This window comes from Rhinolophus hipposideros (assembly GCF_964194185.1).
Source record: "Rhinolophus hipposideros genome assembly, chromosome: 21".
Lineage (NCBI taxonomy): Eukaryota > Metazoa > Chordata > Mammalia > Chiroptera > Rhinolophidae > Rhinolophus > Rhinolophus hipposideros.
Genome location: NC_138067.1, coordinates 43,425,841 through 43,453,802, shown reverse-complemented (window position 1 = coordinate 43,453,802; position 27,962 = coordinate 43,425,841). Strand labels below are relative to the sequence as shown.

General features: G+C 53.0%; 3 protein-coding genes across 4 annotated transcripts; all 3 read right to left on the bottom strand.

The window, feature by feature from the left end:
• Positions 1 to 525: 525 nt before the first annotated feature.
• On the bottom strand, positions 526 to 8,696 carry CYTH2 (cytohesin 2). The gene is made up of 12 exons (XM_081032020.1): positions 8,484 to 8,696; positions 7,526 to 7,673; positions 7,361 to 7,427; positions 6,233 to 6,351; positions 4,947 to 5,027; positions 4,440 to 4,552; positions 4,174 to 4,322; positions 3,577 to 3,688; positions 1,350 to 1,426; positions 1,108 to 1,179; positions 856 to 1,010; positions 526 to 767 (listed from the first exon to the last, which is right to left on the bottom strand). The coding sequence occupies exons 1-12, from the start codon at positions 8,500 to 8,502 to the stop codon at positions 680 to 682; spliced, it is 1,200 nt and encodes a 399-aa protein (XP_080888146.1). The 5' UTR covers positions 8,503 to 8,696; the 3' UTR covers positions 526 to 679.
• Positions 8,697 to 9,262: 566 nt separating this feature from the next.
• KCNJ14 (potassium inwardly rectifying channel subfamily J member 14) lies at positions 9,263 to 20,164 on the bottom strand. 2 transcript variants are annotated; one of them, XM_081032018.1, is made up of 3 exons: positions 20,067 to 20,164; positions 14,387 to 15,146; positions 9,263 to 12,902 (listed from the first exon to the last, which is right to left on the bottom strand). In XM_081032018.1, the coding sequence occupies exons 2-3, from the start codon at positions 15,092 to 15,094 to the stop codon at positions 12,306 to 12,308; spliced, it is 1,305 nt and encodes a 434-aa protein (XP_080888144.1). In that variant the 5' UTR covers positions 15,095 to 15,146; positions 20,067 to 20,164; the 3' UTR covers positions 9,263 to 12,305. The 2 variants fall into 2 exon arrangements, with proteins under 2 accessions (XP_080888144.1, XP_080888145.1); XM_081032019.1 differs by lacking the exon at positions 20,067 to 20,164 and adding an exon at positions 17,880 to 17,930.
• GRWD1 (glutamate rich WD repeat containing 1) lies at positions 19,593 to 27,134 on the bottom strand. The gene is made up of 7 exons (XM_081032017.1): positions 26,748 to 27,134; positions 26,445 to 26,562; positions 26,060 to 26,219; positions 22,556 to 22,769; positions 22,275 to 22,417; positions 21,942 to 22,139; positions 19,593 to 20,930 (listed from the first exon to the last, which is right to left on the bottom strand). Exons 1-7 carry the CDS (start codon positions 26,932 to 26,934, stop codon positions 20,613 to 20,615), a joined length of 1,338 nt encoding a protein of 445 aa, XP_080888143.1. The 5' UTR covers positions 26,935 to 27,134; the 3' UTR covers positions 19,593 to 20,612.
• Positions 27,135 to 27,962: the final 828 nt, after the last annotated feature.

The window sequence follows — 27,962 nt, the reverse complement described above, 5'->3', positions numbered from 1 at the left end:
TCCTTCCCACACCCTACCAGCGTAGGTCCTCTTCATAGCCACTCCAGCTCTGGTTTTCTCTCCAAGCACTAGCCCAATTCCCAACCCAATCAGATATTATTTACCACCCCTCAAAGACCACAAGCCCCATGAGGGCAAAGGTGGTGGGTGGGGCGCAACAACTGCGGGGTTCGAGGCTGTCAAGTAACATTTAGGACGGATGCTAGACCTCGCGTTGGAACGCGTGCATTCTTGTGCAGTTCTAACCCAACACTAACTTCGGCTACATTGACTTGTCTCCCTTTACTCCATCCATGCAGTTTTGGGGTGCAACCAGAACGGACTCACCCGAGAGGCCCCCATGGGGCTACCTGTTTTGACAGCACCGTTCCCTTGTGCATGGAGAGCTCCTGACAGAGACCTGAGCTCCTGGCCCTGGTCATGGTCATGGATGGGGCTGGCTGGCTGGCCCCCAAGCTCCTCAGCTCTGTCAATCCCCAGAAAGGAGGGGTCTGCAGGCGGCGAGCGGTTCAATAATTAGTAAGATTACCAACAGCGTGTTAATTACAAATAATGAGAGAGGAGCAAGAGATGATGAATTTTCCAAATGGGGAACCAGGATCCACAGCCCCAGGTCCCAGGGGTCCGGCCACCCGGGTGGGGCGGCTCAGTAATAAATAATGGAGTTGAGGGCAGGGGGTCAGGGCTGCTCCTGCTTCTTCTTGACAGAAATCCGCTTCTTCCTGGCAGCCAGCATCTCATAGAAGGGGTCCACACTCACAGCTGCCCTGCAGAAGGGGAGGAACCCCTGCGTGAGCGCCAAGGAGTCTGGGCTCCCAGGCCTCCCTCCCCAAGGACTCCAGAGCCCAAGCTTACTGGATGGACTTGATCCACTCGTCCTTCTCCTCCTGTGTGGGGGCTGAGATCCGGTAGACCATGTGGTTCCCCTCAACCACTCGGCCATCTGCCTCCGTTTTGCAGGCTTTGATGAGCTGCCCCTTGTTGTTGGGGATGTAAAGCTCAAAGCAGTTCTGGGGAGACAAGGAGAGCAGGCATGGCAGATGAGAGCCAGCCCAAGGGCCAGGGGAGCCCCTACTGTGGCAGGAAGGGAGACAGAGAGGGTCTTACTGGTTTCCGGGGGTCGTCCACCTCTCGGATGCTCAGATTTTCCAGGGGGATGATTCCTCGGGGCTCCTTATCCTAAAAATGCAAGTTGGACAAGACTCAGACTTCCAAATCCTCACCCCCGGCCCCTCCTCCCCCAGACTGAGGAGTCCAGGCCCCCAGCCCCTCCTCCCTCAGACCCAGGAGTCCAGGCCCCCCAAGCCCCTCCTCCCAGGACCTAGAGCACAGCCCAGCTCTGTCCTCACCGTAGTGTACTCAAAATAGTAGAGGCAGTTGTCTGTGAGGATAAACCAACGCCGCTTCCACGTCTTCACCCGGCCCCCTGAAAGGGAAGGGGTGGGAGGGGGCCTGGGCTCAACACAGGGACAGGGCCTCTGGGAGGGCGGGGAGGGGAGTGAGAGGCAGAGCAAGCGCAGGGAAGGTGGGGCTGTCCGGGTCTAGGACAAAGCAATGCGTGGGAAGAGACAGACAAGCAGGGACAGGCGTGTTTGGGTCCCAGGTCCACCCTCAGTGTGGGCTGGCTCTACACTTTCTAAGCCTGTCAGCCCATGGCCCAGGAGTCCGAGCGCCCAGCCTCCTCCCCTGGATAGTGGCAGGGAGCAAGGACAGCCGTGTACCTACCTCCTGGGGCAGACAGCGAGAAAGCAGGCAGGGCCAGGCGAGGAGAAGGGAAGGCAGAAGAATGGGGTGCCCCCAAGAACCGCAGGCGACAGAAATAGGGTGGGTGAGGGAAGGAATGCGCAGGGGGTGGGACAGAGACAGAAACAGCAAAGAGAAACACGCAGAGTGGGAGGGAGGGAGGGAGGGAGAGAGAGGGAAGAAAACCAGTTACATCCACATGAGGATTGGCCAGGCCCTCTCCCTCCCCGGGGTGGCAGAGGGACCTGAGCCCCACCAAGGCAGCCATGAGCACCTTTGTCAGTGCCTGGCTCCAGCCCACCTCCCAGGACATGCGCCCTCTAGGCCAGGAGGGCCCTCCATTGCCATGCATCTCCCCTGGAGGTCACCCCCACAAGGGAGAAGATAAAAAGCCCAGTCCCTGGCCCGAGGTGGGCACGGGGACTCATGTCAGCTCCAGTACAAAGTGGCTGTGTGACTTTAGGACCTCTTGTCCCCTATGGGCTTGGGTCTGGAGACCCACTTGGGCCCCCCTTCCTGCTCCAAGATGATCTGCTTCAGTGTTCCTTGAGCAGCCAGAATTAAACAGTAACAGTAACAATTGCTTTTATGAACCATCATGAATGGAGACACCCTCAGATGCCCTTTCCTGTGTTTTAGGGTTTTAAGAAGTCCCTTTTCCTAATGGCCATGAGGCCATGTAGTCAGGTCAGAGGTCTGGGTCCGAGGCCACCTCTGCTCTGTGGCTGCTGGATAGTGACTGAGTCTCAATTTCCTCACCTGGGGAATAGGAAGGATGGAAGGTCCCTGCTGATGGGAGCACTTTGGAGGGGAACTAGCTGCTGGTGAAGCTGCCTCTTCTTTCCCACTACACCCTCACTGCCAGGGCATCACTGGCCTGGCAGAATCTAACCCCCCATCCCCACCCCAGAGCCCTCTGCCTTCCCTGGGGCTGATGCAGGAACCCCCCCCACCCCAGTGAGGTAGCTGGAAGGAGTGATCTGTATTTTCTGTTACCAGGACCCCTTTGCACCCAAGGCAGCGACCTGCTTCTGTTGCTGGAGCAGGATGCCTTGGCTTGAGAGCACAATTCCACAGAAGAGGGGACAAATGAGACAGGGAGGGTGCAAAGCCCTGCCCTGCCCCCTGCTCTGGGCCCTCCCGTTGCCCGGGCTGCCTGCACTGTGAGTCTGCACTGGACTGTAATTCCTCATCAGTCTCCGTTTCCCGGAGCAGCCATTCATGCCTTCTCCATTAAAAACCCACTGCTAACACTCCTGCGGCAGCTGCCATTACCAGGCACAGCTCCAAGCCAGCTCTCTCAAGCTTGGCTCAGCATTGGGATCACCTGGGGAGCTTTCAACATGACTAATAGCCTGTCCTGCCCAAGATCCTGACTTCACGAGTCTGTGGTCTGCACACTGGGGTTTTAAAAGCTCCCAGGTGCCTCTCCAGCACAGCCAGGATTGAGAACCAATCCTCAGAAAGAGGCACCTGTATGATCCCTGCTGACCCTGAATTTGCTGTGCCTTCCCGCCTGTCCCACCCCATCCCAGCTGGGGACTCTGTTCATAAGCAGAGCCTGGCATGTACTTAATGTTCCCTAACACCTGCTCTTCACCCACAAATGTTTATGGAGCCCCTCCTCTCTGCCAGGCCCTGTGCGTGGTGATCCTGGCACACAGGCCTAATCCTGCTTTCAGCCCCATTTTTCTGATGTAGAAACTGAGGTTCAGAGAGGTCGAATCATTTGCCTCAGGTCACATAGCAGGTATGTGTGGAAGCTGAGTCCAGAGCCCAGGCCCACTAACTTCCCCCTGCAGAGGCAGGCAGCGGGGTCAGGAGGGGACGTACCCAGCTTAAGGAGCCAGCCCTCCCGGTCCGGGTTGAAGAACGTGTGGGTCAGATCATTCCCATCATCCTCCGGGATCTTGAAGGGTTCATTTCGGATGCTGTCATAGAGGTTCTGAGGGGTGAAGGCCCAGTCAGCAACTCCAGGCCCCTGGGACCCTCCTGGGACTACTTGGTGATGGGGAGGCAATGAGACCACAGGTGGGACAGCCCATGGAAGGAGGGAGAGAGGAGGAGGAAGCTGGGGAGGAAAGGGAAACAGAAGGCAGAAGAGTGGAGGGAGCCCCAAGGAGGAGAGAAAGGAAGAAAGGATGGAGAAATGACAGCCTGCTAAGTTTTCAGAGAAAGAAACAGACAGGTAGGTGGAGAATAAGATGGAATAAGACCCTGAAAGTCAGAGGACCAGAGAGAGACAGAGGAGAGAGACAAAGACAGAGGCAGCCGGAGAAAGAGAGATGGACAGGGTGGTATGATGACGGTGTCATGGGAGAGTGGTAACCCAGGAGGACGACTCGGGCACAGGGAGACTACGAGGGGAGGGTCTGTGGCAGGAAGAGGGACAGGGCTGAGGGGCTGTGGCAGGGGGAGAGGGGGCCTGACCCTGAGCAGCTCCTCAGGCAGGTCCCCGCCCTCGTTGATGCCCCGGTTCATGGCCACAAAGCGCTCCAGGCCTGGCTTGTCCCGGACGTTGGGGTTGTGAAGGCTGGTGTTCAGCATGATCACGGCGAAGGACAGCACGTAGCATGTGTCTGCGGCAGAAGTCAGGTGATGACTACGCGGGTCTGTCATTGCCTCCGGCCCCCAGGCCCCAGGAGTTCAGGCCTGAAGCTCCCGCCTTCCCAGGCCCCAGAAGTCCCGGCCCCCACCTGTGGACTGGAAAACCCCGGGGTTGCACAGGCAGTATCGCTGGGCGAAGGCTTCCATCATCCGGTCAATCTTCTGGGCCTCTCCGGGGAGGCGGAAGCTCCACAGAAACTGCCTGAGTTAGAGAGGGGCCAGGTGTGGCTGCCAGGACTGTCACCCTCAGTCCCTGTGTTAGGAACCCATCATTAAGAGCTCCAACCCGTTTCAGAGCCCCAGCAGCTGTTTCAGGTATGGAAACACGATCCAATCTGACCAGTGAGCACACTGACTGTGGGACTTTTGATGGATTTAATGGAAATATTCTTTCTTTCTGCTAAGATTGCAAAACAGACTTGGAGGTCACAAGAGACGTGTGTCTGTGCGGGAGGAGGGCCTGCGGAGAGCAATGCCAACACAGTGGCAAGCACACCCAGAGATGGAGCACGTTGGCCTTCTGACCCCAGGTGAGCGCCTGGATACAGCTATACCTGAAGGTAGTCCTACAGTGCACTTCCAACCACTCCTCTTACCTGAGGGCTTGCACCAGATTAAGGTCGGTGAACTCATGCAGATCCACGAAGGCATGGAGCACTGCCAGGTTCAGCTCTTCCCTGGAGAATAGGGACAAAGTCATTCACAGGAAGGAGTGTGGGGAGGTGGGAGTGGACAAAACACCGAGGAGGTTGTGCCACTACTGATGCCCCGCAGCTGCCTCTGTAGCAGGTGAAGTTTTGGCCTCGCCCCATCACAGGCCTCACACCGGGGCAGGGAGAGTCAGACCCCGTTCTGGGGAGGACCGTCTGTTGCAAGGACCCTGGTTTGGCTGGCCATTTGCACAGTTGTGAGAAACGCAGCAAACATGTGCCCTGCCTACCATCTCCTCTCAGATAATCCCCAGGTTTCTCAGATACCCAGAGATGGCCTCCACACCCCCCCGACCTCCACAGACAGCCCTCACACCCCCAGATGTCCACAGACAGTCTTCACACACCCCAGATTTCCACAGATGGTCCCCAGGCATCTACAGAGGCTCCCACACCCCCCAGATGTCCAGGGACTGTCCCCACATAACGCCAGATGCCCACAGACGGTTCCCAGACATCTGCAGACAGTCCTCACATCCCTATGTACCCAGATATCCAGAGATGGTCCCCATGCACCGCAGATGTCCAGAAAGTTCCACATGCTCTAGATGTCCACACAACCCCTAAGCAGCCCAGACATCCACATGTGGTCCTGTGTACTTCAAATGTTCAGACTGTTTCCAAGCACGCGACACAGGTTGTCCCCACACACATTAGATGTCCAGATTGTCCCCAAATTCCCCAACATCCACTGATGGTCCCCATACACTCCTGATGTGCAATCTTATGCACCCTAGACTTCTAGACGGTCTCCATACATCCCAGACGTCCAGAGATGGCCCTCATGCTCCCAGATATCCACGGAGTCCCCATACTTCCTAGACATCCGCTGACAATTCCCATGCTTCCTAACTGTCCATACAATTCCCATGCACACCAGTTGTCTGCATGGTTGTCATGTCCGCATGACACTTACAGATGCTCTCCACTGTCCCAGACATAAACGGATTGTCCCCACACTTCCCAAATGTCCACAGAAATGCTCCATGCCCCCCAAATGCTCATGGACGGTCCCAGGCTCCCCCAGGTCCCTGTGTCAGTCCATTCTGTCACATTCCAGTCAGAAGGCTGGTCTATCAGGGCCTCTCAGGAGACGAGCTGGCAGTGTGAGGGCAGGAGCTGGGTGTAAGGGGCTGTCGGGAGAGGTTCAGGGGAGTGGGTGGGGATCTCACCTCTCTCCCAGGTAGTCCCCGATGGCCGTCTTGTTCAGGCCCTCGCCCTTGTACAGGAAGCGGGCGATCTCCTCAGGTGTGTTCTGCAGAAGTTCATTCTCCACCAAGAACTGGATCCCCTGGAGGGTGGTGTCTGGGTCTCAGTGCTGATGTGCTCAGAAAGCCACTTTCCACTACCTCCCCGGAAACTTCAGAACGCAAACCCACCCCCACGCTCAACAGGGCAGGGCCAGGTGTCATTTCCAGGCTTCTCACAGGTATTTAAATAACATCCCTCCCACCTCAAAACCTTTGCACCTACTGTTCCCTCTGCCTTTTCCTAGTTAATTCCAGCACCAAGAGCAAGGAACAGGAGCTCAGTGGATATTTGTTGAATGATTGAACAAACTATAATTGCTTTGGGCAGAAAGAATAAAGTGAGAAACTATCAGTGGACAGCAGTCTGTCAAGGGCTGTGAGGACCAAACCTCAGACTGGACGAGGGCCTTCTCTGGTGCCATGAGGGCATCCATACCACTGAATTGTGGTGTCCATGTCTAGGGTCTCCCTGAGGGCCCAGCAGGGTCAAACCCTTCTCTGGGCCCCCAGCATTGCCTAGCAGAGGGGCAGGCCCAAGGGAGGCCTCAGGAACGGGGTATAAAGAGAAAGACTGAATCAACAAACATCTTCCCTCCATCTGGTGAACACCAACTCATCCTTCAAACCAGACCTGAAAGTCCCCTTCTCTGGGAAGCCCTCCATCACTCCACTGGGCTCTCTCCTCTGAGTGTCCACAGCTCTTGTACCTCCCTATCACGGCAGTGGTCAACCTGCCTTTGTGTATGTCACTGTCCATGTTCCCCACCAGACATAAGCTCCTTCTGGGACTCTAGGTGACACCGGAAGTGGGTCCAGGAATATGAGCAAAAAGAGGAAAGAGGATCTCCCAGAGAACACAGCACAGGCAGAGGTCAGGAGGCTGAAATATATGGTTAGTATTCAGAGAATAAGTGGATAGCCAGTTTCTAAATCCAGAGATTGGGACCAAATGTGTAGGCCTTTAAGCATCACACTTGTGGAACCTGAAGGTGCCAGAACCCTCGTCAAGATGTCTGCTAGGCTGATCCCAGCCCTGTGACCCCCAGGCACCTTCTTGGGGTCCATGTTGAACTTCTTCCTGCCCATGGCCATTTTCCGGTTCCGCTGCAAGGTCTTGCTGCAGGGGCAGAGAGCAGGGGGATGGAGGGTCAATGTCTGGGCATCCCTGGCCCCGGCCTGGCCCCATGACCCCCAAGTTAGCGACCCAACCCTCACCTGCCCTCATTGGCCTCCAGACCCTCCACCTCACTCATGGCTTCGCTGAGCTCCTCCCGCAGGCGCTGGATCTCCACCAGCAGCTCCTGCTTCCGCCGACGGATGTTCTCCAACTCCATCCGCTCCTCCGGAGTGAGGTCTGGGGGTTCTAGGGGTCAGGGGTTGGAGGTCAGTTCTGTGGACTGTGAGCCTAGATTCCTGCAATCTGGGGGACGGCAGAGGTGGGGGCAGGGGGAACAGGACTCCGAGGTTCGTGGGGATGATGAAAATGGGGGTCCAGCGTCCTAGGTCTGATGGAAGAAGGGGCTGGTGGCCTCCTGAGTCCTGGTCGGGGCTCCTGAGTCTGAGGGAGAAGGGGGCTGGAGCTTGAACTCTTAGGTCTGCGGGGAGAGTGGGCCAGCAGCCTGAACTGCTGGGTCCATTACTTGGAAAGGGGTTGAGGCCTTGGTGTTCTGCTTCCATTCCTGGCAAGGTGGCTGGGACCTGGATGTCCGGACTCGTGTTCCATGAAAAGTTAACTACGGCAAGGAAAGCTGATGGCAGCGTGTAAGAGTTGGGAAAGGGGGAGGGACATCAAAGGCCTCCGTCTTAGCCGGATCGCTGCAGCCCCCAAGATTTCTTCCCTAATCCGCCGCCCCCAAGTCCCCCGGCCTGCTCCCAGCAGGCACTGGGCTCGCCCGGCCCCTCCGGCGGGGAAGGTTCCGCCTCGGCCTCGCCTCCGCCGCTCCATCCCGTCCCCTCCCGCCGCCACCGGAAACAGGATCGGCCCAAACAATGGCCTGGAACGCCCCGCTCCAGGGTCTCTCCGGAAGCCCATCCCACGCCCCATAAAAGCGAGGCGGCAACGACGGGGCCGAAAGGCTCCGCGAGGTGAGCGCCAGAAGGAACGTTCGCACCGGAACGTTCGGGACGAAAGACTCCATCTGCTCGTAGCCAGCTCCACCCCTCCCCGACCTACCATAGACACCGTCCTCCATGGCGGCTAGGAAGGCCCGCGGGGAGTCCGGGGCGGTCCCGCCGGTCGGGCCTGGATCCGCGTTGGCCCGCGGGCTCGAGTGAGCCCGCTCAAACGCCCCGGGAGCCACCGCCGCCTCCTCAGCGCCAGTCCTCAGCGCTGAAAAGACTCTCTCTTCGCCTACCAACCGCCCCGCCTGTAGGGACCGCCCCTCGTTTCGACACCGTCCAATCCACTGCAGGCCCTCTCGTCTGCTCCGCCCCCGGCACCGAAGGGCCATCCTCCAGGACCAATAAGGGCACAAGGAGCAGACGTAGCCACGTCCGGTCGGAGGTAGACGGCCTGCGATGCCAATCGGAGTGCGGCCAGTGCTTCGGGCCCCGCCTCCGAAACAAAAGAAGTCACTTGGCTGGATTGCTTGCCAATGAGAAACCTCGGAAAGGATTTGCATGGAGGTGGGACTGTGCGGGAGCACAGAGGACTGCGCCTGCTCAAGGGCTGTGGGCACAAGGATACTATTATAGTTCCACCGAGCCCCGCCTCTAGTTGTGTTTCTGGGGGGGGCGGTACTTTGTTAGCCTTGTTGCTAGGGGGCGGGGCCACAGCTGTCGGATGTTTTCGTGAGCCACACCTCCTAGAAGTCCAAGCTGGCTTTTGACCGCAGCGGTTGCCACGCAACCGGGAGCAGCTTTGGTTAGCTCACCTTTCTTTTATCCTCCTTCCTCCGGGTACTGGCCCCTCCGATCTCCAGACCATTTTCTTTCTTTCTTTTTTTTTTTTTAATTAAATTTATTGGGGTGACAATTGTTAGTAAATTTACATAGACTTCAGGTGTACAATTCTGTATTACATCATCTCTACAGACCTTTTTTTTAACCCCTCTTATGACCCCATCCACCTCAGCCTCTTCAAAGTCAACGAGTGGTGGAACAAAGACTTATTCTTTCTTCTAAATGCTACGCTATTTGGTATCTGTCAAGGAGAATGGGGCAATAGGGAAAGGCCAAATATAGTGAAAGCACAGGCTCCGCCTTCCTGGCACCTGCTGACTCTCAGGCTCTTCCCTCTCCCCCAAACTCCCCCCCTTATTTTAGCATCCTACCCCTCTGACAACTTTCCTCAGCACCCTCCCACCTCTGATTCCTTCCCCCTTCTAGGAGTCCATTCACTCCTTTCTAACTCGCCTCACTTCAGGTTCCCCCTTCTCTCACATTCTTGCTCTTTTTAAACGCCTTCCTCCTCTCAGAATCCTCCCGCATTTGAGTCCTCCCAGCCTCATTCTCATTGCTCGCAGGCAAAGCAGGTACAGGATCTTGGCCTGGATGAAGAAGCTGGGCACCTGTCACCGGCAGGTCCATAATTGTGTCTGAGGTGGTGTCTGGGCCTCGTCCTCGTTCGCTCCCTCTGGGCTAGGCAGGTGGGGACAGATTCAGGGCCAGGACCTGGTTAAGCTGACAGATTAGACACAGCACCTCCTAATCCCCTCACTGACTTTTATGAGTGGCCCAGGCCCTGCCCTTCCAGTGGAAACCCAGGCTGTGCCCTCCTTGACCCTACTCTCTTTCCAAACAGAACCTTTTTCCTGTCCCTTCGTCTCCAACGTAACATCCTTCTCCATCCCTGTGTTTCCATTGTCTCCAGTCCCTACCCCAGATAGACACCCTCGAGCTGGGAGAGCAGCCAGATAATCAATCCCATCTGGTTATTATGTGACGATTCTGAGGGATAAAGGGAGATGAGGGAGCCAGAAGGGGAACTTGGGTTGGAGCAGCACTTGGGCAGACTGATGTGCAAGTGCCCGTTCTCAGTCCTAGGACACAGGTGGGAACGTGTCCTTCTCCCTGGCACTGGCTCCTTCTGTGGCTAGCTCCCAGTCTGCTGGACACTGAGATAGATAGCAGCATGGACAGGGACCAGACCCGAGGACTCATGCCCCAGCAGCAGTCACAGACATACCATGAAGGCTCCCAGTGTTTTAATCTGGGGGACAAGTCTTCCCCTAAACACATACTTTCCCCTGGCATTCAGAGCTACCTCTTCCTTCCACTGCCCCCCCAAGCTGGACCAGGGAAGAGGTGATTCCAGCCCACAACCACAGGCCTCACTACCCTTTGCCTGCCCTGTCATTCTGAAATCCAAGTTCAGAGCAGACCTCCAAGAGCATCTCTGATGCTCTTTCCACTTGCCCATGGAAAGCTATGTGTTCTAGCATCAGGGAGAGCTGGGAAATCTCTATGACCCTCACCCCCACCCAACCCTCAGTGAATTGAGGAATCATCCTGGTTGAAAGTTCCTTGGAGAAGTTTCAATGACCCATTTTAACAGATGGGGAAACTGAGGTGAGGAGAGGGGAGTGATTTGCCCTAAGTCACTCAGTACATTGGGGCAGAGTTGGGATTTAGAGCAAAGCTTCCCAATCCTGTAAAGGACTCCATTCGAATTAGCTCAAGCTCCATTTCTAACCCTTCTTTAGGAACCTTGGGGAAAAAAAAATAGATAGGTATCAGTATTTATAATATATATAATACACATATGTATAACATCTTTAAGAAACAGACATACATCACTAGGTGTAGAATCCAGAGCATTGTAGACTCGCCAGCCTTGGGCCTCTCCCTTCTCTTGCCCAATAACTAGCCCTGTTACCCACAGGGTCTTGCCTGGGTCCTCACCTTCTAGGTCAGCCCAGAAATTCTACCTATCAAGTCCTGAGTCCACCTCCTAGAACTAAGAGCTGATCAGAACTTCCAGGTTTTGATAATGGACAACTCTGTATCCCTGCAGCCTTGGTTCATTTTGGCATTACAGAACCACAAATAAGTTATGTAGAATCATTAGGATTCTCAACTTCATTGGGCAAACTGGAATCAGTAAATCTCAGACATCTAGAATCGCCACTCCTTCCTTAACTCTGTGATCAATCTCGAGCCACAGAATCTTGATTCCTTTGGACATTCTAGAATGGCACTTAAAAGAAAAACCCTGTGGATCATTTAGAAGCATTGATATGCCCTTGCTTCGATATTCTACAGCTAGTGGTCTGGAATTATCTACTATCGAGAACTCCCAATATGTCACTTTAGTTCTTCTAGACCCACACTCTCCATTGTTTTGTGCATTCTAGAAATATTACTCTTTAGTATTTGGAGTAGTTCCTCTCTCTAGGTCAAACCTGTTCTAGAACCACCAGTGCTTGCCTCTGGTCAATCTAGATTCACAGAACCTCAAAATATGGGTTTTCTGGAACCACAGGTCTTTTCTTGACTTTGGTCAAGACATTCCTTGTCTTTGATCAATCAAGACAGTCTTGAATTCTTGGGCATTCCATAACTTTCCCTCCTTCGGTGGTCTAGAAAAAAGTGATTTGCTACTTAGTTGGCTGAGTCTAGAAGTAACAGCCCCTTGAATCTATAGGTCAATCCAGACCTATAAACTTTTTCTGTTGCTGCTCTAGAAGTGCTGACTTCCTCCTCCAGAGGTGGTCTATACCATTGATTCCTGACCCTGTTCAACAACCAAGCCAGCCATATAGAATAACCTGGAACCACCAGCCCTTCCCTCTCAGGTGGTCCAGAGTTCTGGATCCCTTAGCTCTGGTGAGACTCAGGAATCAGGCTGATAAAAGGGTCTCAGGAGGGAGCACAAAATGTCGATGAATTAAGATCGAGTGGCTCCACTAGACATGGCAGAACTTCACCAGCTAATAATTTACCCAGCAGACCTGTCCCTCTTGGAGAACACCTGTCTTCACCCCAGGAGAGGACCTGATCTCTCCATCTTGCTGCCTCTGGGAAAGGGGTACAAATGGAGGGACACCAGCTGACATCACGGGGGCAGGGGCAGCGCCAGCGTTGGTGTGAGTACTCGGGGGCTGGCAGCCACATCTTCTGTCTTCATCTCAGCCCCCTCCGTGGCCTCCTCTTCCTCCTCTTCCTCCTGGCAGCAGCTCAGAGCAAGTTCATTCTCATAACAAAATGCAGCCAGAGAGCCGGGGAAGATAGCCTTGGGGCTGTGGGAATCCCGCTCTGCCCGTTTATCCAGCTCCTTGGCACTACAGACCGGTGTCCCTGGGACCTCGTAAGTGCGATGGAAGTGGCGATAATCGACCTCGTACTGGGAGCCACGCTGGAAGAGGACTGGTTCAAAACGATGGCCCCAGAGCAGCTCGCCAGGGAGATAGGAAGAACGACACTGTGTGGTCATAGCTGTCGCCTCAACCATGCCCTCAAGAATGACTACTAGTTCAAAGTCAGCCCGAGCCAGCTCGGCACATCCTAGTTCATACAGAGGACTGGAGGAATCAATCTCATGCACGATGGTAATGGGAGACACAAGGAAGATGCGATCAGTGCCACCATCAAAGCCCACATCCACGTCCTGGTGGTCCAGTGGTATGTACTCACCCTCCGGAGTCACGCGAGGCTGTAGCCGAAGGCATGGGTCCAAAGACAGCAGGAAGCATGGAGATGAAAGGAGATAGAGATGGTAATAGAAAGGAATAGAGATGTAGAGAAAGAGGAGAGCAGAGATCGGCAGGGGTGAGGGTAGGGTGAGTATAAGAATTGGGGAGGTGCAAGATGGTGACCCAGAAAGAGAGGAGGACATGGGGGAGGGGACAGATACCCAGAAAGAGAGAGAGAGAAAGAGAGAGAGAGAGAGAGAGAGAGAGAGAGAGAGAGAGAGAGAGAGAGAAAGAGGGATCGAGACCCAGAGATAAACAGAAATGGACAGAGACTCAGAGAGGGTTTAGGGATAAAACCCAAGGAAGAGAAAGACGGGAGAGAGGAAGAGAGGGACAGAGTGACATTGGCATAGAGCCACAGAAATGAGCAAGGCAGAGACAAAGTTAAAGAAACAGAAGAATGACATTCGACCAGCAATTGGAGAAGGAGAAGAGGGAGAGAAAAATGGCTTTCAATATTTCGCCAGAGAAAGATAAACCAAGAAGACACTCTAGGTCCTACATCCTGTGTTCCACCACTGCTTCAGGCTGCCCCTGGGCTCCTTGCACACCACCCACCTCCAACCCAACTACAAGCCCTGCACCCCCTGTGTGTATGTATGTTTGTATATGGTGGGGGTATGTAGTCCCCAGGCCAGGTATTGGCTGGTTCACCCCACTTACCCATTGGTTCCAACCCACCTCCCAGGCCGTGTCAGTGCCCCACAGACTTCTGGGAGACAGTATCCCTCCTGGTATGAATTCTGGTGTTTCAGTCAAGCAGGAGACAGAGTTGTGGGGAGGGGACCCATTCTCTTCCAGCTGTCTCCCGGAGAGCCCGGAGGCTGCTGGGCGCTGTGGTTCCTACCTACCACCAGCCTGTCCTCCCTCTCATTCAGGTCCAATCTCAGCCCAGGGTTAAGTGTCTACTTGGACAAGGGCAACTAGCGACTGCCCCAGAATTTGTTTGGGCAGTTTGAATGGCAAACCTGCGGGTTTACACCACCGGCAAAACTACATTATCTCATCAGACCACCACATTGGTCCACTTTCTCTGTCCCTAGAAGCTTCTGGGAATTGTAGTTCAGAGCCTTTACAGGCCAAGAGTGGTACCTTCAGGTCTAGATTTCCCAGTTCCACAGGGGGCTCATCCTCAAGCCCCAGGAAGCTCTTTACGTCACAAAATCTGTCTCAAGGCTAGTCCTGCAGGAAGAGCTGGTCACAGACCTCTCTTGGGTTTACAGCTCCTACAACTGCTCCGGAACCCAACCCCAGGCCACAAGTCGAGGGGAAGGTTCCTGCCCGAGAAACTGATGGGAATTGTAGTCCACGCACCCTGCAGGCCCTATGCACACCTCCCTCACAGGCCTACATCTCCCACAATCCCGGGAGCTCTCACCCCACCCCGCAAAGGCTCCCTCCCTGCCTCCCCATGCAGCAGCAAGCCACCGCGGTGGCCCCGCACCTGCAGCAGCTGGGCCCGCACGTGGGCCTCGACGAGGTGGCTGCGGCGCAGGTTGCCGACGCGCCACATGAGGCAGAGGCGGCGGTCACGCAGCGCCACGACGGCGTTCTCGCTGAAGACCAGCGTCTCGTTGCGCTTCTTGGGCTTTGCCATTTTGGCCATGACGGCGCCCACGACAAAAGCGTCGAGCACGCATCCAGCGATACACTGCAGCACCACGGCGGCCACAGCGGCTGGGCACTCCTCGGTGACGCTGCGCACGCCGTAGCCGATGGATGTCTGCGTCTCCAGCGCGAATAGGAAGGCGGCCAGGAAGCTGGCCACCTGGGAGAAGCAGGGCGCGGGCGGCGGTGGGGCGGCCAGGTCGCCGTGCAGCGAAGCGATGAGCCAGAAGGCCAGGCCAAAGATCAGCCAGGAGGCGAGGAAGGAGCAGGAGAAGAGCAGACACATCCAGCGCCAGCGCACGTCCACGCACGTGGTGAACAGATCGCTCAGGTAGCGTGCGCCCTGGCCGCCCAGGTTCACGAAGCGCACGTTGCAGTGGCCATCTTTCTTGACGAAGCGCCCGCGGCGCCTCCTCCTTGTAGGTGAGGAAGGCGCCCACCCGTTGCGACACAGCCCTGGCCCGGCCTCCTCGTCATCCCCTGTTGGGCTGTCTCCCGACTCCAGGGCGCCGCTGAGGCGGCGCAGGGCCCTAGCCAGACCCATTGGGCGGGGGCACCCCCTCCACTTGGCCTAATGGGGGCCGGGCGCCCCGAACCTGCAGTGACAAGACATGGGCAGCAATGTCAGAGGAGTCAGGAATGGGTGGGTCCATTGGCCAGGCATGCTCTGTGGGCCTTAGCGACCTCATCTGGAAAATGTGTGGAAGGATACTCACCTTGAAAGTCAGAACAGTACAGCATCAACAATGACAATTATACTTGTAATGACAGGAGACACTTATCACACAATAATCAGAACCAATATTTATACAGTGCCAGACACTTGTGAGCACTTTACCTGAATTTATGTATTTGAGCCTCACCGCACTTTAGACATTATTACCCCATTTAACAGATGAGGAAACTAAGGTACAGAATATTTAACTTGTCCAAGGTCACAGCTCAGGAAGCTGGGATTTGAGTGCTAGCAGACTAGTTCTGAGTCCAAACTCAGAAGGACTAAGGGGTAACCTCCTGTCAACATGGATTCAGCATGGGAAGATGAAGTGGAGCTCTGAGGTCACCGTGGTTCAAAAACAGGCTCAGAAAGCACAAGCAACAAAAGGGGAAAAAGAGATAAATTGAACTTCATCAAAGTTCACTTTTGTGCTTCAAAGGACACTAACAAGGTGAAAAGAACCCATTAATGGGAGAAAATAATTGTAAATTTTATCTAAGAAATTTGTATCTAGAATACATAAAGTACTTTCAACTCAATAATAAAATGATAAACCAATTTAAAAATAGGCAAAGGATCTGAACAGACATTTCTTCAAGAAAGATATACAAGTAGATGAAAAGATAATCGACATCATTAGCCATCAGGGATGCTAATCAAAACCACTACACACTGACTTAGGATGGCTATAATAGAAAACACAAAAACAAAAACCAGAAAATAAGTGTTGACAAGGATGTGCAGAAATTGGCACCCTCAACAGTCTGGTAGTTATTTAAATGGTTAAACAGAGTTGCCCTGTGATCCAGCAATTCCACCCCTAAGTATTTCTCAAGAGAAATAAAAGCAAATATCTACACAAACACTTGTGCACAAATGTTCATAGCACAATTATTCACAGTAGTCAAAAGTAGGAAACAATCCAAATGTCCATCAATTGATAAATGGATAAAATGTGGTATATCCACACGTTACAATGGAATACTACCCAGTAATGAAAAGAAATGAAGTTCTGATCCCTGCTACAATATGAAAAACATTATGCTATGTTTAAGAATCCAATCACAAAATCCTACATGTTGTATACCTTCATTTATGTGAAATGTCCAGAACGGACATTGAGAAAGTAGATGAGTGGTGCCTAGGACTGAGGAGATGGGGGGATTGGGGAATAATAGAGCCAGAGGACATTGGGGAGATAAAAATATTCTAAAAATTGTGGTGATGCTTGCACGACTCCACGAATATACTAAAAGCCACTGAATTGTACACTTTCATGTGTGAGTACCATGGTATGTGAATTATATTTCAATGAAGCTGTTACAAAAAAAAAAAGGCTCTACCCTGATCCTCAGACCTTGGGCAAGTCTGAGCCTCAGTTTCCTCAACTGTAAAATGGGGAAATTGGACTTCTTCATCAATGTCAGGAAGGGCCTTCGAGTCACATAGACCCAGGGACCAATCCTGGCTGAGTTGATGACCCACTGTGTGCTCTAGGACCACTGGCTTCCTTTTCTGGAGCCTCTATTTACTCATCTGTGAGATAGGGATAAAAAACAGCCACCGTGAAAAGAAGAGAGATCCAGAAGAAAGACCTTAGGCTTTTGAATCAGGCAATTCTAGGTTGGATCCTGCTCTGCCACTTAGTAGCCATATGACTGGTGGCAAGTCATATCCCTTCCTGAGCCTCAGTTCCCCCATCTGTGAAATGGAGGGAATCTCAGCAGTTCAACAGGGTGGAGGAGAGGAGGGAACAAAGGAGGATGGACCTGCAGACCTCATCAACCTCCAGCAGCGGCAGTTAACATCTGGCACCATGGTAGCGGGACCTCGAGGACCTGTTTGGGCTAGGGATGAAATATTTTGCATATCGGTTGCATCAATATTTACCAAGCACCTGTGTACTATGTGCCCATGTCAGGCTCTGGGCTCCTCATGAGTTTCTTGGCAGAGCCAGGGGCACTCCATCTGAGTAGTAGACTGTTTAGTTAAGTTCAATACCAGTGGTTGTTCCCCACCCCTCCCCAGCTCTGCACCTGCTGTCCATGACCACCTGGACAGCCCTGCCACCTGGGGGTTTATTACCCCCATCCCACAGAGGCAAAACTGTGGCTCAGGTCAGAGTGCACTGGGCCTGGCTGTGTCCAGCACCCACGATGTACCCCAATTTTTTTTGCCCTAACTACTCTGGGTTTAGAGATTGTCCTTCCAAAAAGGGAAATTGAGGCTAGTCTGAAGGGGAAAGGTTTGAGGTCAGAATCCAGGCTCCAACCTCAATGTATGCAGTTCTCTCCTGCCTGGATGACCCCACTATGTACTAGGTCCCCTCTCAGGAGCCACACACGACAGGGTAAGGAGGCGGGCTGGCCTCCCACGACCCAGCCCGTCCTGGGGTTGGACCTCCTCGGACCCACTCACCTATCTCTAACCACAATCCTGGAGACTTTGCTTTTCACAGGAAAGCAAACTGGGCTGGAGGTCCATCCCTTGGCTCAGGTCCCTCAGCTGGGGATTGGCAAACCCTGGACTCCCATCAGACTTGAGTACCAAAGCCTGAGTGCCAAACCATGGACCACCTTATCAAGCATGCTCCTGTTTCTTGAACACCTACTATGTCCTGGGCCTCAGGATGAGCTCCTCAGATGTCTGCAGCTTATCCACTGGACTCCACCAGACCCCGCCGCTCTCCTTGACTGCTCAGGGTGCTGTGAGGTCAAAATCATTGCCCCGGTTCACAGGTTGGTTCTGCAACCTGTGAACCAGATCAGAGGCCTGGCCAGAACAATGTGGCGTGGGGGTGGGGTGCCGGTTTGGGTCCTGAGTCTTTCTCGGGATAGCCTCCTAAATCGAGTCCCATACTCAGCCCTGTGAGGCAGGTGTGACTGTGTCTATTTCACAAAGCAGATGGGCGGGGGGTCGGCTTCACCTCCAGGGGGCCTTGTTCATCCTACATGGCCCAGCTGGCAGGGCTGGATGCGACTTGGGCTCAGGGTACCCCTTCCCCAGCAAAGGCAGGATGGTGGCAGGCAGAAGGCTCCAGAGCCTGAAGTCCTCCCCTGATCCTCCCCGACCTGCGAGAGCAGCTTAATGTTTCCATATAAAGGAGATATGGGGCTTAAGGTGTGTTAACTTCTTGTCAAAGTCACTGTCTAATCTGGGGCCGAGAAGTCCCACCCCCAAACCCGAAGTCCTTACCCCCGAAGAGAAACACTTTTACACTCTTACCCTGAGACCCTGGGTGTTCCCTCTCCCCCTTACCTCCTAGTTGGGTTTGGGCAGTAGGTTGGAGGGCAGACTGATGGGAGGGGTGTGGAGGGCAAACTGCAGAAAGACAAGGGTCCAGAGGCCAAGCTGGGCAGGAAGAGAGGGACGGAGAGAGCTTGAGAAACAGAAGGGCAGAGATGGGGGTAGACAGAGACCCAGAGGGAGGAGGATGGAGACCCAGAGAGGGAGGGTAGTGATGGGGGGGGGGGCGATACACAGACCAAAAGAAAAAAGGGGACAGCAGCCCAAGGAGAGAGGCACAGAGACCTAAAGGGAGGGGACACAGACCCAGAGGGAGAGGACAGAGGCCCAGGGAGTGGAGGACAGAAACAGGCAGGTGAGGAGCAATTGGAAAAGCGACGTGGAGACAAGTTTTAGGAAATGGAAAAGCAGGGAAACGGAGTTGCGAAGACAGAGACCAATGGAGGAGACCGATGGGTAAGAAAGGGAGGCTCTGCTGAGATGGAGGAGGGGAGAAACAGTGAGAAACAGCAGAACATGGAGAGGGGGTCAGAGCTGGAGACACCAAACCTGTGGGGAGACATTTTTCTGGGGCTGCTAGACTCTGTCACTGAGGGGAAGACAGGACCTTCCTGAGGGGGAACAGCAAGGATGGGGGGATGTTGGGGTAGAGATGCCCAAGCGAGGAGGATGAGGGTGGGATGGCTCTGAGACGCAGGACTCCCGCCCAGGGCCTGAGTGGAGGCACATACCTGTAGGGGCAGCCCACCCCCATGTCCTCTGCCGGGATGGGCTGGGTGCTGAGGGGCTGTCGTCTGTCCTTAGCCCCAGGGGCCTTGTGCCGGGCACCTGACCTGTGTCCACAGCGGATCAGAAGCCTGCCCAGAGGGGGGGTAAGGGGTGGGGCCAGCTCAGCCGCAGAGGGGGATCCCCGCCAGGGAGGATGGCCAGGCAAGCGTCTGGGCCACAGCCCAAGCAGGCTGGAGAGATGATGGCAGAGTAGAGACACAGAAGGGGGAGGGGGCAGGAAGAGAGCATGGGGCCAGGGGACACTGGAAGATGGGGATACAAGTGGGGCAGAAAAAATGGGGACACGGATGATGGAACAAAGAAATGGTGAGATCATGATAAACGGAACAGTGATGGAAGGACAGAAATGGGGGCTCCCCTTTTCCTCCTGAGGTGAAGTCTTAAAAAGTGTGTGTGGGGGGGAGGGGGCACAGGTGAGATACCCTCAAGACCCAGAGTTCCAGATGGAATACAATTTAGGGAAGGCACACCAGGGTAGCACCCAATAGGTTGAGCGTTGGACCGCATGGAGCAGGTGCCCGATTTCTGCTCCTCCACCGTCTCCTCATAGGGAAGTGGCCAGAAGGAAATCTCACACACAGCACGCCTATCCTATCCTGGTCTTTTACTGTCTCTCAGGAGCCCCCGACTTCCCACCACCCACAGCGCCTATCACAGCACAGGGAGGAGGGGAGAAGGCCCACGCTGCCCCCCACTGGGAAGTCTTGGCTAAGCCCAGTTGGCAGGAAGACAAGGGGCAAAACCTACTTCTGGAGAAACCCACCTCTCAAATTTGGTCTAGCCATGTAAAGTACTTGCATTCCCTGGGGGGGACCAAGGGTCAAAACTGGGTCTTGAGGCAGAGGGATTAAAGGGTCAAAGTGCCACAGCTGACAAAATATCCACGGCACCATGGGCCACACCAGGCCCACGTGAAAAATGGGCCAACAGAGTCCTCACAGGTGGTGGGGAGGGTCACTGGGCTGAACCAAGTCCCTGGGTGGGAGGGTCATTGGAGTCAAAGCCAGTGGCTTTAGAGGGTCATGGGTCAAACCAAGTCCTTTGGTTGGAGGTGTCATTATACCAAACCAAGTTGTTTTGGGTCAAACCATATCCTTTGGTGAGAGGGGTCACTGGACCAAACCAAGTCCTTTCAAAGAATAGTAAGTCAAACAGAATCCATCATGGTGGCCAATGGGCCAAACGAAGTCCTTCTTTGGCGGGGGACTGGTGGTGATCAGATCTGCTGAGATCTGAATGTGTCCCTTCAGGGAAACCAACTTCAACTTCAGAGCCAAGAGCAAGGCCAGACAGATGCTGCCGGGCCGTCTCAGACACTAATGGTACGGAAGACAGTGAAGCCGGACAGGGCGGTGCTGACCAGCACCCCGGGGCACTGAGGGTGCCAGTGCAGCTCCTTCAGGTCTGTCTCGCCCTGGTGCACGAACAACAGCTGCTGGGGGAGGTCCGCAAGCCCAGGGTCGGTCTCCGCGTCGCCTGCCTCAGGGTCCCGCTCCACTGCCAGGTCCCACTGTGTGATCTGGTTGTCTGCACCCGAGGCTGCGAAGACCCCACTGTCCTGGGGGTGCCACTCAACGGAGGTCACGGGGGCCACATGCTGCTTGAAGGTGGCCACTGGGGAGCCAGACTGTGGAAAGACGGGAGTCAGGGTCTCTGAGCACCTCCGCTTGACTCCTGGGGTGACCACCTCTCTCCAGCCTTAGAATTCAACCAGGGCTCCACCCATGAGCCCCCACAAGCCCAGATTCTCTGAAGGGACAGACGGCAAAGTACAGCTGGTAATAAAGGCATACGTGTCCCAGGGGCTGCTGGGAACTGTGGTTTCACTTGCAAAGAAGCCCCTCCTAGGGAGGGGTGGTTCTCTAAGTGCTCTCCCTGCTTATTCTATGGCTTTAAAGGGGGCAGAAGGATGACTCCCGGGCTCCAGAGGCAGCCGATGCTAAGAACAAAGGCACTTTCCTAAGCAAAGGTGCTGCTGAGGATGGAGTCTCTAACTTAGAGAAGTGGCTCCAAAGTTCCAATGGTCAATCCACTTGGCCATGTGACCTAACCATACACCTGCCTTGAGGCCTGGAATCCATTCCTAGAAGCTTCTCCAGGGCTGATTCTAGAGAACCCATTACTCTGGAGGGGAGAAAATATTACACCATGGTGGCCCTGGGAAGGCACAGAGCGACATGAAGTGATATCTTTGTCCAGAGGCATGCTAGAAGCAATTTCTCCTGCCCAGAGCCCCTCTCAGCTCTACAAAGTCAACTTGTAGCGAGGCCATAAAGTCTGTCTGCTCCTGTCCATTCTGTGCCTCACTTTCCTCTCCTGCAGTGAGTGAGCTGGGCTCCATTTATCAGCTGATTCTATAAAATCCATGGCTCCCCCACAGGCAGATGGGGGTTGTAGTCTCTGCAGCTGCCCAGTCTCGTCAGCTTTCCAGCTGGTAGAGCGAGAGACTCCATACCAGCTATAAGTCTTCCTTTTACTGAGCTTGTTTCCTTATCTGTACCCTGAAGGGTCTGGACCCCAATTCAGAGGGCCTCCCCAGCTCTGTGCACCAAACTATCTAAGAGGGAGAACCCACAATTCCTAGTGGCTGCTGGGAGCAGAAGCTTCTCCAGCCCCAGGTGCCCAGCTGGGCAAATACCTTGAACTGCCGCAGATCCCAGACCTTGAGAGCCCCGTCATCCCCGCCACTGAGCAGGAAGGGCTCCCGGCGGCTCCAGTTGATGACGTTGACGTCCCCGTCATGGGCAGTGGCAGTGGTGAGCATGCAGGCCTTGCTGGGGGCTGCCCGGATGTCCCAGATGCGAATGGAGGCATCAGCTGAGCAGGAGGCAAATACCTGGACAAGGCAGAGTCTGAGTGACCCCGGGATTCCCCACCCCACCCCACAGACTAGTGGGCCCCTCACTAGGACTTGCCTCCAGCTCCCTCCTCCCCCAAGACCCAGGCGTCCAGGCTCCTAGCCCTCCCTCACTGTGTCCTCAGTCGGGGACCACTGCAGATCTTCCACGGAGCGTGTGTGGCCCACAAATGGCCGCTGGTCAACGTGCCAGGAGCCACTGTCCGTAGGCGTCCAGAGGTGGATGTTCTTCTGACAGTCACCGGTCAGCAGGCGCCCTGGGGGAGGGAGTCAGGAAACTACCTGGTCCCAGCTGGGCACAGCTCACTCCCCAACCTGGAGTCTTAGCACCCACACCTGCTGCAGACTCTGCTCCTTCCCATCCCCCAGGACAAGTATTCACCCCCAAGACTCACCAGGCACACGGGGAGACCAGTCAAGAGCAAAGCCCTCGCCCATGTGGCCAGCGAAGGTGAAGATGGGCTTCACGCGGGTCTGCTCATCCCGGAGGAAAGTCGCCAGGGCCTGAGGGTCATCTACCACCTGCAGAAGCCGCCGCAGTGCATACACCTCCACCTGGCCCTTCTCTGACCACACGCCAGCCACGGGCTCCTCACCCAGCCACGACACCTGCAGGGGGAGGAAGAGGGGAAGGGAGGTGAGAGGGACAGCAGGCTCAGGGTGGTGACCATAGCTGCTATTAGAGCATCCCTGAGAACCAAAACTAGGCAGTTCCTCAGAAACCCCCTTCCCAGGGCTGGGACTACAACCCCCAGAAACCTCTGGGAAAGGATCACAGCCTGCAAGACCCTCTTGGTGCCTGGGACAACTGCCCCTTCTGTGGAAGAGATAGCGATGGGGGGAAAACCACACTCCTCTGTCAAGACTCCTGGGAATAGAGGTTGTAATTTCCACCAGCCCCAGGGAGTGTGTTCAAACTCGCGGTCTCCGAAACCCTCTACACCTTGGAGAGTCACAGGCCTCAGGTCTCTCTGGCTCTGTGTATTTGCTCTCTAGGAGAGCCCATTCAGCCTCAGGGTTTCCAGTAGCCCCTAGCCCTGAACTCTCGGTTGAATTCCCGGTTCACATCACACTGACCATTCAAACTTCACAAGACCAAAGCCAAGCTCCTAACTGTTGATTGCAACCTCCTCCTCCCCCATGGTATTCCCGTTCAGGCCCCAAACGGCAAGACTTATTCTCGACTTATCTCTTCTCCCTCACACCCTCCACCTATGCTGCTGGTTCCACTGAAAATGCACCACTTCCAACTCTTCTCACTAGTTCTAGTGTTGTCACGCAGGTTACTACTGATGTCATCCTTTCCCTGAATTACTATAAGACTGTCCCGCCCTGGTCTCCCTGCAGCCTATTCTCAACACAGCAGCCAGAGGGATCCCTTTAAAATGCAAGTCAGATCCCATCCTTCCTCTGCTCTAAACTCTCTAATGGCTCCCAATTTCTCTCCAGGTAAAGGCCAGGTCCTTGTAATGGATTACAAGGCCCTAAACAGCCTGTCTCATCCGTGCCCACCCCTAAAATGTCATCACTCTCCCCATTGCCCATTCTGGATTAGATGCACTGGTGTCCCCAATGACCTTTGAACCAGTTTCCCGTGCCTGCACATCTTTCCCCATAGATGTCCTTAGCTTACTCCCTCACTTTCTGTGGGTCTCCGTTCAGATGGCATCTTATCAGTGAATACTTCCCTGACCACGCTATTTAAAACAGCAATCCCACCCAGAATACCCTAACTCCCTTACCTGGCTTTATTTTTTTCTACAACACTTAGCACCTTGGACATGGTACACATTTACTTAGTTTCTTCTTGTTCCTTCCCCCACTAACATGTAAATTGCATGGAGCCAGAGACCTTTTGCTCCCTGTTAAATCCCCAGGGTCCAGAACAGTACCTGAAACATGGTAATACTTTAAAGCACTGCTCTAAGTGCTGTTCACATATCATCTCATTGAATTCACACATCAACCTCCTCAGCAGGTGCTATAAGCCTGATACACAAAAGTAACCCCACAGAACAGTTCCTAAAGAATAACAGAAAACATGTATTTCACACTACAAGCACCAGAATACCTGTATGTTATTCCATTTTATCCTCACATCAGGTAAGTTTTGTAACTCTCACCGTTTTACAGAAGGACAGAAGAACAAAACAAAATATTTGAAGTGACAGAATCAACCAACATTGACTATCCTTTTAGTGTGGTGTAACCAAAACTAAAGGAAATATCAACATTCCTGTGGCAGGAAAAAGATAGTTCTGTAACATGAATTAAGGCTTATTACAAGGAAATCATTCATTGCTTTGTAAGGGTCTAGAATACGGATTTAGAAAAGATGCTGCAATATAGAATTTCAATAATCCTTTTTCATTTATGTTTCATCAAAAACATAGTAGTTACATTTTGCTTTGAGTAAATTTTCCTTTTTTAACAGTGTTGACTGGGGGACAATACATGTACTCTCTTAGGAGTTAGCATTATGTCACATATCACTGTGAGGTTGAATGTACCATTCATTTATGAAGTATGCTTCTAAGTTTTTCTAATGAGGCTATGGGTTATCATACAGATTCTATGACACATGGTGGCTGTAGATCAGTGATGCTATCCACCATTTCCAAAGGAACCATTCTTACAAGAACCACAGAGTACAATTATGTCTTCTCTAAATCTATAAGAATTTTTATCAGGGCTACAGCACACTTGAATGAGATTTGTCTAACGCAGTTTTGGCTGCTAGGAAATAAACTACATTATTATGGGTTTTTTTTTAAAGGACCTGTCCTTTATGATGAAATAGCCTAAATAGTTTACAATGTAAAAAAACAATTGTTCTAGAAGGAATATACATTTATATTAGGTATAGTATGGTTTTCAGCGAATTCTTGGTGGACTGATGATAATGCATATAAGTTAAGTGAGAAACACTGGTTATGTGAAACACTATAGCCAATTTAGTCATTAGTTGAATGCTCTATCTATTCCTTTCTCTAGTCCATGTAAACTCTTCATGGAAAATGACAAGCAGTGGATCACATATGTGATTATAGCAGATTCAGAAGCTGGCTGGCTGACTGGAAATTAGAATTGCCCAAGGGTAAAGGCATACTTCTTTTTTTTTTTAGGTGAAAACTGATTTACTAACTTGTTTCTTCCTGTACCTGTATCATACATACATAACTAGTTAACAGAAAAAAAGTACTATTTCAAATGGGTTAGAGAACTTCAGTTTGTATCTATAGTTGAAATTAAGTCTTAAGTTCTACTTACCTCCTCCCACCAATTTTTAACTTTAATGAAATTTTGGTAGAAGACAGTATTTGAGAGTATATATATCCTTCATTAAGGAATCAAAGAATTATATAAGACTCTTCAGTTTACAAAAAAGTTTCTGTATACATTATTTATATAGTAGGCAAATTTAAAACTGTGAAAAATTAAAAATCCTTTACAGAGATGAACATTGATATTTCACTATGCTAGTTAAGTTTGTTCTTTGTTTGAAACTATCAGGATGGGTGATGTAAAGCCATTTCTTCTTAGACAAGTATTTTTTTAGTGAATGCGTAAGTAGAATTTTGTTTGATAAAGGAAAGGATGGTAAAGTTGATCTGAATCCTTTTCAAACTTGAAGCTGATTAGGATCGATCCCTAAATGCAGCTGTGTTAATGTACTATCATTAGCTGATCTTCAAAAGGAAATGGAAATGAAAAGTATAAAACATGAAAAAAAAATCCCCATAGCACCTAGTGACAACTAATATATAAAATTATGTACCCGGTGTCTTCCCAAAAGCTGAAGGTCATGAAGAGGTGCCGGTATGGACATGGCGAGTGGGGGTTGGCAGTGTGAATGTAGGGAGAATGCAGAACAGGTTTCCCGGACTCTAGTTACCCACCCGAACTCGGTTGATGCCACCATAGTGGGGCACCATGGCCAGCTCCAGCTGAGGCTTCCGATCCTCCTCATCCTCTTCATCTTCCTCCTCCTCTTCATCGCTGCCCTCTGATGGTGGGGGCTTCGTCCCATGCAGATTGTGCATCCGAAGCATCATTAACCTGGGGAAAGTGTTATGTGACTAAGGCGCTGGATGCCAGCATCCTTAGGAAGAAGGGAGGTTGGGAACCCCAGTTTCTGGGTCTGAGGGAGGCAGAAGCTGGAAGCCCTACCTCCTGGATCCTGGGGAAGGGGGAGCTGGAGAGGCTCGGACGCCTAGATCTTGAGCTTGTAAGAGGCTGGGGACTTGGACTCCCGGTCCTGGGAAATCCTCAGGTCTCACTCACCTGTTGCTCTGGGCGCTCTCCGCCTGGGTCCCAGCACACAGGTAAAATGTAAGAGGAAGCTCTGTCCGATTGTCTCCCAGGTGATCCCGGACTATGTCAAAGCTGAGACAGGGGGCGCCTGGGGAGGGAAGGAGGAGATGGAAAATTGGGATGGGACAGCTGGATCTCAGCCCCCGCCAGTGTGATGTCACTCCTCTTTCAGAACACCTCTTAAGTTAAAGGCTCAGGACCCGAGCCCCTCAGGACCCAGGATTCCAGTCCCTTGCTTCATCAGGTCCCAGGAATCTGGGCGCCCAGCCCTACCGGTCTGAGCTCGGTGGTACAGCACGTAGGCCTCCTCGTCCATGACCAGCTCCTCTCCTTCACGCAGCGGCGGTCCCCGGCCGGGCAGGTAGACCTGGGCAGGGTCCTGGGACCCTGTATCGCGGGACTCGGACTCCATGGGTTCCTCGGTTTCACACGTGCGCCGCCGAGGATCGCGCGCCGCCATTTTCGAAGCCTTGCACCACCGGCGCGAGTTAAAAGCGTCACTTCCGGGTTGCGGTTCATCTCCTCCCCCTCATCAGCTCGGCTGCGCGGTTACCCTGGAAACCTTCTAGTTCACCAATTAGAGAGGGCGATGGGGATAGGTGGTGGTGGGGGGGAGGAGAACTAAGGTAACGGCGTCCTGGTTTAGCTACCTAGGCCTGCGGCGGATACAGAGAAACTGCACCCTCCGCGAGGAGCTGTGGCAAGGCCTCCTGGGAGTTGTAGTTCTGTGGGAAGCCTGTGTTCTGTGTTTCCCCATCAACCAGAGGAGCTCCGAGCCTCGACTCTATATTCCACTTTTGACTCCCAGTGCTTCTTTCCACTTAATTGATTATTCATGCGTACAAATAAGAGCTCTTACAGGCAAGGAGCGTGGGTTTCTGCTCCCTGAGGACCCATAAAGCCTGTTTCATCTTCCCTTCTTTTGATGATGGCTTTAATTTACTTCAAAATGCTTTGTGTAAACAGGATGACATTACGCGTAAGTTAGTCGGTTCAGGCTACCCTCTACGGGGAGTCAATTGCCTAACCAGGACTTCACATTGCAGCCGTGGTCAGTGAGCACTTAATCAGAAAGTCTACCCTCTGGAGACAGCTATTACAAGTGCTTCAACTATCTTCATGGTCCATCAACACCAGAGGTTTGGCTAATTGGCATAATGAAATGTTAGAAATAGATTCTCATTGGTGAGATTAACGATATTAAAAATATGTGGATTGGCTGTAATATAATAGACACTCTCTTCGCTTGCATGAACAGGATGTTAAGAATCTAGCAAGCCTCGCTGCCTGTAGCCATAGAAATGGGACCCTAGACTTGATCCTACAATGTTTTGATCCTGGATCTTTCTTGAGTTCTCTGTCCCCCGTATCTCTAGGTCTCTGTCCATCCCCACCCTTCTCAGCCTCTCTCTTCTTAGAGCCCTTTCTCACCGCCTCTTCCTGGGTTTTTGTCTCCCACCTCCCTCCAGGGTCTCTGTTCTCGCTCTG